This window comes from Arachis hypogaea, chromosome 19 (genome assembly GCF_003086295.3).
Source record: "Arachis hypogaea cultivar Tifrunner chromosome 19, arahy.Tifrunner.gnm2.J5K5, whole genome shotgun sequence".
Taxonomy (NCBI): Eukaryota; Viridiplantae; Streptophyta; class Magnoliopsida; order Fabales; family Fabaceae; genus Arachis; species Arachis hypogaea.
The window spans coordinates 15,431,098-15,441,653 of NC_092054.1; the positions used below are offsets into that span (position 1 = coordinate 15,431,098).

General features: G+C 28.8%; 1 protein-coding gene across 1 annotated transcript; it reads right to left on the reverse strand.

The window, feature by feature from the left end:
* Nucleotides 1-641: 641 nt before the first annotated feature.
* On the reverse strand, nt 642-3,802 carry LOC112775736 (glycerol kinase). Its single transcript, XM_025819564.3, has 4 exons — nt 3,251-3,802; nt 2,795-3,016; nt 1,414-2,362; nt 642-1,124 (listed from the first exon to the last, which is right to left on the reverse strand). Exons 1-4 carry the CDS (start codon nt 3,382-3,384, stop codon nt 873-875), a joined length of 1,557 nt encoding a protein of 518 aa, XP_025675349.1. The 5' UTR covers nt 3,385-3,802; the 3' UTR covers nt 642-872.
* Between the last annotated feature and the right edge of the window lie 6,754 nt (nt 3,803-10,556).

A 10,556-nucleotide genomic window follows, 5' to 3' on the forward strand; every position in this document is an offset into this window, starting at 1 on the left:
TTTTTGTTAACCAAGTCCAATCAAGTTGGTTTAGCATAACAAAAATTAATTATCGCTAACACTATTCTAAGGCTTGTTTAACTTGGTTAGACTCGGTTCATAAAATGCTTGAATGTGTAGGATTACTCGAAATCCATCAAACAAGTTTTTTATTGGAAAACTATAGGGTACCAACATATTATCTGCCAACTTATTGCCAACAATAATTAATTATTATATTTTAAATACATATATAAAGAGACACGTCCCGAAAATAAATCTATAAAGACACTTCTATTAAATACAATTATAAATAAGTGTAATTTTTTTTTGGTAACGTAGCGGGATTGTTTTTTATTTTATTCTACATAGTATCAGTAGTTGGCAGATTTAATTGTAGTAAGACTATTGGTGATTGCATCAGCTTCTGTCCACTTGATAAATGAAAAAGAAAAATGTCTTAGCCATCTTAAATTCTTAATCCTTACTTGTTACTATATGGCCAAGTTTACTTAAAGGCCTTGCTAAAATAAAATAATAGAATTTACTGAAATAGTTACTTTTAACCACTTCTATTAATACTAAGTTACTAACAAAAATGATCGCGATTCATCTTTAGAATATTATTATTGCATACCGGTGACGTTCAATCAAAGTCATGCTTTTCCTTGGATACTAACTTTTCATATTCTAAACTGCATTATGCAGAAAAGTTTACAGCAAGTATTCCTAAGGTAATTGCTAGTGAAATAAATTCATTATTAATAAATATATATAAATTAGTAATAACTAATTTAGCAGGTGATTTCTATTATTTATAAAAGAAAGGGTAAAGAAAAACAGGACAACTTTGTTCAACTGAAATTGAAAGAAGACTTTCTTTCCAATGTAGATCATAATTCAAATGAAAGATCAGCCAAGTCAAAACTTCTATTAACAGCTTTGTTCCAGCACTCCACCTTCTTCTTCCTCACTTCCTCGGTCATTATCGGACGGAAGGTAGTAGCTTTCTTCATCTGTTCCGCCGTATCGAAGATAAAATCCTCTTTCCAAATACCAGCTGCTAACCCAGCAGCAAAGGCTGCTCCACGCGCGGTCGTCTCTATGTCAGATGGCCTAATCACCGGCATTGCAGACAAATCTGCCTGGTGAACAACATTGTCAACAAAAATTTTTCAGTTATGTGAAAAAGTAACAAAACTTCACAAGAAATTTGTAACAAGTGTGGACCTAAAAAGCCTAAAATAGCCAATTAGTAGTATTTAGTTATAGTAGGAATTAGCATAAAAGAAATGATATAAATGAAATAGTATTATGGGATTATTATGTGAAATGTGATTGAACTACTTTCCCACTGAATTTGCAACATCTTCCCATAGAGCATTACTAAGAAGCTTCTTTTTAAAAGTAGAAGAAAGTGCAATTAGTCCATACCTGAGTCTGCATCAGCAAGTTGTTAATAGTTGCACCACCATCCACTCTGAGCACGCCATCTTTTTTATCGTTTCCATAATCTTTTTGCATCGAGTCCACCACATCTTTCACCTGAAAACACATGCTCTCAAGTACAGCACGAGCTATGTGAGCCTTGGTTGTGTACCTTGTTATTCCAATGACAATCCCCCGAGCATCATCACGCCACCACGGAGCAAACAATCCATTGAAAGCAGGAACAAAGTAAACGCCACCCGTGTTTTCAACCTGTGATGCCATAGCCTCTATATCCGAAGCACTAGAAATAATCCCAAGATTGTCCCTAAGCCACTGCACTGCAGCTCCAGCAATAGCAACCGATCCTTCCAGTGCATAATTGGTTTGAGCCTTGGAGCCAAGCTTGTAAGCAATGGTGCTTAGAAGACCATGATTTGACTTAATTACTTTGTCACCGGTATTTAGAAGTATGAAAGCACCTGTGCCATAAGTGCTTTTAGCTTCTCCTTTACGGCACACTTGTCCTAGCATTGCTGCGTGCTGATCCCCTAAACATCCTGAAATTTGTACCCCTTTGATCGGCCACCCGGTAGCAACATTTCCTATGACCTCGGCATTACTAACAATTTTAGGCAAAATTTCACCAGGGATTCCAAGGGTTTTTAAGGTAGCAGGATCCCAATCAAGGGTCTTCAGGTTCATCAGCATCGTCCGAGATGCATTTGATACATCAGTTACATGAAATCCTCCGTCCTTCCCTCCAGTTAAATTCCATATTAACCAAGTGTCTACAGTTCCAAACAGGGCATCTTTTTTCTTTATACCCTCCTTGACGGCGTCTACATTTTCCATCAACCACAGCAGCTTCGTGGCGCTGAAATATGTGCTTATCGGCAAACCACAGCTGTCCACAAAATGACCTTTCCCACCAGATAACTCCTTTTCTAATCTCCTGTTCTCAAATGATCCAATGAAATCTATAAAAATCTTGAAAATGATAATTAACAAAAACATAATGCCTCACATACCAAAAGGAATCAAAGAGTGAGCAACTTCAAACATAAAACATAAACAAAAATATCCAACACATCAATCTAATTTGTTTTCAAGAATATTATGATTGATTACATCTTACAAGTCATGACTTTCACCCCCTGAAAAAAAAAATTTGGAAGTGAATTGAATTCATAAACTAACATCATCTCATTAAAGTGATTATATCTTCCTTTCTGATCTATGTAGCTGACCTCACTTATAACTCCATGTGTCAATCACCATTACAAGGTTCATAATCGTCCAAAACCAACAAATTGAATTGGATTATGTAATTCACTAATTTAAACCAAATTTAAGAATTCCAACAAATGATGAGACAGTAATAGACCTGCAAATCGAAGTGGTACGAACATCCATCCAAACAATAGCATTGTGAAGAGGGGCACCAGTGGATTTGCTCCAAACAAGGGTAGTCTCCCTCTGATTGGTGATGCCAATAGCCTTCAAACCCTTATCCACATTGAATCCATCAGCTGTAGCCTTGTCCACAGCCTTAGCAACACAAACCTTCACACTCTCCAAGATCTCCATTGGATCATGCTCCACCCAACTACCCAAAACCAAACCACCACATATCAACACCAAATCAATAAAGACTCATTCAAATTTCGCAAAAAAGAGATAAACTTTGAATAAAAACAAAGTCGGGTGGTGGTATCAGCACGCAATAGCATAATCCCAGACCAAAAAATTCTTTTTTTGTTTAAAAATACTAAAATTGTTAAATTTTCATGAGAAAATAGAATCTAAATGTTTAAAACTATAAATCGTGAATCAAACTTACCCAGCCTGTGGATAGAATTGAGTGAATTCAACTTGGTGAGATGTAATTGGGCGAGCTGATTTGTCATAGATTATGAACCTGCTGCTACTGGTTCCTTGGTCAATGGCGCCAACAAAAACATCCTCCTTTGACATGTTTCCTTTCTCCTTTGATTGAACGAAGAAAATAATCGATGTTATTCGTCAGAAAGAGGAAAAAGAAAGAGCGCTTTATGGATGCGGGAATGATGGATTATATATAAATAAGAAAATATGATCATAGTTTGACTAAATATCAAATGGGATTTCCTCGGGGATGACGATGATGTTCCTTATTTTCAACAAAATTGATTAGGTTGTTACACTTAACTAAAGTCAAAACAAATAAAAGCTATTCCATTCCCATCGTATTATACTATATTATTATTATCCATATCTTATGACAAAAATGTATTATATTATTTCATTATTATTGGATTAGTGGATTAATAAGATATTTAGGGATGGTAACGGGCCATTAAATTAAAAATAATAATAATAATTCAATTCTATATAAATAGGGTTTGTCGATGATGACAGAAAGAATTGAGTGGTTAAGACTTAAGAGAGCTAAAATCAAGGAACAAATCAGAAGTTGATGTGTGATAGAGTTGGAGTTAAATGAATCATGATTTGACTCTAATAAATACGGTTGCTAAACATGAGATGAAGAATAGCTATTTTTTTTAAAATATGTTAGTAACACTTAAATTTAAAATTAATAGATAAACATAAACATGCGGTTAAATAAATTAAAAAGTGTAATTAATTATTATTTCATTATCCCAATTAAATTTTTAATGTATAATTATATTTATATATTTTTTTATAAATTTAATTTTGATACATTATTAGTGTAAAATAATTTACACAAACATCTAATTATGTATTTTTTTATTAACCGTATAAATAATTGTCTAAAAAAATATAATTAAAAAATTATATAAAATATTCTATATTATCAATATAACGAAATTAAATTTGATTTTTATTAATAAATCTTTCTTGTAATATATATTTCACAAGTGTGATCTATTTAAAAAAAGATATTTTATTATTATGTCTTTCTTTTATTTTTATATTAATTATTAACTAATGATTATTCAATTTTTTTATAATATTCGTAACATTCTTTTTTTATTTTTATTCAATTTCTTAAGTCACATTATCATCAGTTTAAATATATTTGTTATTTTCGTAAAAATTTAAATTCAACGTGTTAGAAATTTTCTCGTGATTTCTAAATCAAAATTTTAATTCAATTTGTTAAGTTAAATCTTTATCTTTATCTTTATTTTTATAGTAATACAAATACAAATACAAATATACAAATGGGAAGTTAAAAATTTTTAGAATTTTATTTATAAATTATAAATTATTATTTGCTTAGGTTGTTACTTTTTAATTTTAAATTAGGTTGTTACTTTTTAATTTTAAATTAGGTTGTTATTTTTTAAATTTTAGGTTATTTTGCTTGGGTAGTTATTTTTTAAATTTTAAGTTATTTATTTAGGTTGTTATTTTTTAAATTTTAAGTTATTTGCTTAGGTTGTTGTTTTTATTTATAAATTATAAATTATTATTTTCTTAAGTTATTATTTTTTAAAATTTAAGTTGTTTTACTTATATGGTTATTTTTTAAAATTTTTTAAAATTTAAATTGTTTTGCTTAGATAGTTACTTTTTAAATTTTAAGTTATTTACAGATTACTTTTTTTAAATTATAAATTATTATTATTTACTTAAGTTGTATTTTTTAATTTTAAATTATTTGTTCATAAATTAAAATTAAAAAAAAAACTAATTTAAATTTATTGTAATTTAATTTTATTACTCAGCTAATAAGTTCACGTAATTATTGTCAACTCAAATTAATTCAAATTTATTTTTAAGCTAATAACGATAATAATTAATAATTACTCAATTAGTTTTCATGTAAAAATAATAATTTTGTTTACATTATATCATCTTTTAGTTAGTTGTTAGGATTTTTATTTCAAATTCAAATCAAAGTCAATTAGGTTTCAAAAAATCTTAACTATGAGTCAATTATAAAAGTACAAATTAGAAATGCATAGCACTACACCTCTCTTACTTAGTACAAATAATTACTCCTTTTAAAATTTTGTGTATACGTATACGAGTGATAAGGTTATAGATCCTACTGAGTTTTGAAAATTCTTTATTATCATACTCAATTGAGATGGTTTGGCTCGATAAAGACGTGAGCTTTCTACCATTTTTTAAAATAATATTATTTTTATATTATTGATATTTTAAAGGGTAAAAAACCTAAATAAGCCAAGGGAGCTGAGAAATTAAGCAAATCCGCCAAATTGAAAATTGCTTCACGAATGAGCCAAAGCACATTACTATATAATTCGAACCAGGTTAATAAATTTATTTAATAAATATATTTGAATTATACCACAAAAAAATATTTTATTCTATGCAAAATAATTTAAAAAATGGCTTAAAAAATGTTAGAAGTATTATAAAATTTGTAATGTCCTAATGACTTAGGACATTAAAGAAATACTCCACATAGTCACTAATAATTTAGAAATTAAAGAAAAAATATTTTTATCATGTATTTACCTAAATCAATAGAATATTACAAACTTTTATAGTACTCCTAACATCTTTTAAGCTATTTTTAAAAATTATTTTGTATTGAATAAAATATATTTTTTAATTATTTTGTATGGAATAAAATATATATTTTTTAATTTTTAAATTATTAATTTTTAATAAATTTTTTTAATAAATTATTAATTTTTTAACAGCATAGTTCGAATTACTATTCGAGGCAAACTTTGACTAATTCGAACCAAATTTTTTGTAATAAATTATTAATTTTTTAACCATAGCATAAATCTAATCCATACAATTATTTTAATATACCAACCATTATATCTATACGGAGCCAATGCTAAATCGAATTCAATTAGTTCGATAATATGAGTTTATGAAAAAAATTGTATTTTATAAAGTTTAAAAATTTTTATTATGTGATAGGTTAGTAACGAGTACATTACAATTTTTTATAGTACTCATCGTAACAATATTTAATTTAATAATTGTTATTAAAATTTTAGTCGTACTCGTTACAAAATAAATAATTAGAATATATAAATATAAAATGAATTGACCGATTTAAAAATAGGACAATCTAATAATGTTAAAAGCCATTTAATTTAAAAACGTAATTTAAAAAATAAATCCTTCACATACTTACATACTTCTAAACACCGAATTATTTATTTAAATAGTTTAATTTTTAGCTAACCTAATATAATAAAGTATGTTTAAATCTTATTATTATTATTATTATTATTATTATTATTATTATTATTAGCTTAATTTAAATTACATACACATAATTCGAATCAGATAAATTCGAATTTCATCTTGCATAGTTCGAATCAGTGTGATTCGAACTATTCACACTGCAAATTCCCTCACTAATTCGAATAGGGTTGATTCGAACTATTCATAATGCAAACTCTCTCACTAATTCGAACAAAGTTGATTCGAATAAATAAGTTTTATAGTTCGAATAGATTTAATTCGAATTATATAAAAAAATGATTTTGATTGATCCATGTCTTATTTTTCCATTTAACTTAATCACGTAAATTCTAATGCAAATTAGTTTAATACTGTCATTTACCCTAACTATTAACTAATAATATCTAATGTTAAAAAAGTGAAAATCGAAAAAGAGAAATAATCAGGTTTGCGGCATTACCTCAATATTCAATTATTCATCAAGTATCTATTTCTTGAGATCTCTCTTCTGATTCAAAATCGTGGTGTAACGTGTATCCCCCCTGTTCCGTTCATGGAATAGATGAAATAAACCAAAAAATGGATTTTTGTTCAAGAATGAAATCTTATTGGAACTGTTCAGTTCATCCTTCGGAACCATATCCCATCCCGGATCTGGTGAAATAGGATGAATTGAGACAGTATTTTGTAAATACATAATTATCTTGAATATATTAACCATTTCTTTACTTTCCGATCGCCCGGAAAGAACAAAAGAAACATCTTGTTCTTTCTTCAGCAATTTCTGATCTCTAGTAGACCTCTCAGTAGGATTCGAACCCAGATGCAGTTCTGACCATCTGTCAGAGAAAAAAGAACGATTGGCTCTTGTAGGATTCCCAAGAAATTCTTCGATTTCTTCCGGAAGCAGATGATTATTCATCTGCTTCTCACGTTCCATGAATAGTCGGCACATTGAAGAATATCCATTTAATTTAAATCACCCCAAACAAAAGTATAGTAAAAAAGAAATAACAAAAAAAATAACGTTCTATCCGAATCAGACTATTTGCCTTCTTGTAGTCGGATCGCCCAGTTTTTGGAATGCTCCAAATTCTACTTGAGCATCCAAATCGGGGTCGATGCCAGCAAAAACATCTCGGAACAAAGTTCTAGCACCATGCCAAATGTGCCCGAAAAAGAAGAGAAGAGCAAACGAAGCATGTCCAAAAGTAAACCAACCCCTTGGACTGCTACGAAAAACACCATCTGATTTCAAAGTGGCACGATCTAATTCAAAAATTTCACCCAATTGAGCACGTCTAGCATATTTTTTCACAGTAGCGGGATCACTATAACTGACTCCGTTGAGTTCGCCACCATAGAACTCAACAGTTACACCTACTTGTTCAACACTATACTTCGATTCTGCTCTTCGAAAAGGAACATCGGCTCTAACAATTCCGTCTCCGTCTATCAAAACAACTGGAAATGTCTCAACAAAAGTAGGCATACGCCTTACAAAAAGTTCACGCCCCTCTTTATCTCTAAAGATAGGATGTCCTAACCAACCGACGGCTATTCCATCTCCATTATCCATTGAGCCCGCTCTGACCAATTGAACTACAATCCCAGGAAAGGGGCGTACAGCATAGAAATTCTTATGCTTTCATTCAAACCTTTTGTTTTTATTATTTTAGATTATAGAATCGTTTGCTTTAATTAACTGACAGAGACGTATCATATATCCATTATTTTTATTATTCAATTATATAAATAGATATATTTATTGAATTGATATATCAATACGCACTTTAGAGATCGACATGGATTACTTGTAATCCCTTCATTCATTATTGCCAAATCAATTGAAAAATGAATCCATCAATACAAAAGAAATTAAATAAAGAAAGAGTCTTTTTTTATCTTTTTTTTATTTAATCGTTTTTTATATTATACTTAGAGATCCTAATAAGGATCTAGATCATTAACAAGATTTGAATTTTATATGTATATATGGTCCGTAAAAAAAGATCCCTAAAGTTCATTATGAACCGTTGGGTATCTATCATGAGATTTATGGTCATTATATAGTAGTAAGAAGTATAAAAAAACAAATTCGTTGTATATACATTCGAACTACTGTTGGTCATATTTCTTTTTATCGAGAAATCGAAGAAGCTATACAAGGTTTTTGTCGAGCCCATTTATATAGTATCTAGTTAAGTCAATTTCTGATGCGGATTTGAATTCAAGGATCAATTAGGATCGGGTAGCATCTTAGTTTTTTAAATAAACTTCTACACGAATCAACATAAGCAAAGAAGGGAAGTTTTCAAACCATTGACTAAAACCCATTGTTGAACTTAATCCCACTGAGCAGAATATGGAGGTACTCGAACACTTAAGAAATCTGTAGGACAGGCGGATTCACACCTCTTACAACCGACACAGTCCTCCGTTCTTGGGGCAGAAGCTATTTGCTTAGCTTTACACCCGTCCCAAGGTATCATTTCTAATACATCGGTGGGGCAGGCTCGGACACATTGAGTACATCCTATACATGTATCATAAATCTTTACTGAATGTGACATTGGATTTGGATCTATAATTTTTTTTTAACACCAAAAATGGCAAATTTTCGATCTAGTAAACTCGTAAATAAATCATATATTTAGACACTAGATGAATCAACGATTTACCAGAATTTTGATACTCAAAACCGACTTCTGGATCAATTCATAAGAGGAGAGGGGACCAAGATACTTTGATTTCTTACGTTTTTGCAAACGTGCGAGTTTGTTGAATTACACTATTCAAAATTAATATTTCAAATTTTTGAAGTGCTAATTAGATTTGCACGTATATATAGAATATACTCATAAGGATCACTATTTTTAAATTTAATTCATTATAATCTCTCTTGATAATCTGAATCATATTAAAAAATAAATCATTTATATTAAATAGACATCTATTTTATACTTATCACAATATTTTCCTTTAAATGATTATTTAAAATTATATCTCATTAAGATTTTACTTAAAAAATTTAATAAAAAAAATTAATAAACAAAAAAAAGTACAATATCTTTTATAATGGAATCTGTCTCATTAAAAATATTGTCAAGAAAAATCCAATAAAAAAATCTAACAAAAAAAAGAGTACAGTCTCCCCATCTTATCACCATTATTTAATATATCGAAATCGACGCATTCCAATCTGATGTACCAATCTTTTAAGGAAGTCACTCAGATAAAGATGACTAAAACATCTTTTTTTCTAAATATGTTTTCTATTAATTAAAATTTAATATATAAATAATCGATTAAACGGTGTTATTTTTGTTAAAATTAGGCCCGCCAAATCAATTTTACCAAAAAAATAGTGATTCAAATTTTAAACTGATCTAAATTAATATTCTTTTTTTTATAAAAAATGACTTAAATATTCTTATTATAGAAAATGAATAAAATACTCCAATTATATATATATATATATATATATATATATATATGAACCAAGTCCAAATCTTTTTATGAACCAAGTCCAACCAAACTAAACAATAAAATTTAGAATAATGTTAGCCATAACTGATTTTTGTTATGTTAAACCAACTTAGTTGGACTTGGTTAATAGAAAAAACTTTGATGTGTAGTATTATTCTATATATATAAAATAAGAGTATTTTAGTCATTTTCTATAATAAGGGTATTATAGTCATTTTTTTATAAAAAATAATATTAATTTAGACCGGTTTAAGATTTGATTCACCATTTTTCGGTCAAATTAATTTTTCTGGCATAATTTTAACAAAAATAACACAATTTAATCAATTATATGTGTTAAATTTTAATTATTAAAAAATATCTTTAAAAAAAGACGTTTTAGACGTCTTTATCTGAGTGGCTCCCATCTTTTAAAGGAGTATTTTGGAAGTGACTTTCTACATAAATCTGTCATATTATCGTTTAAGCAGATATGTTGGACATCAATCGTTCCTTGATTTTGAAAATCA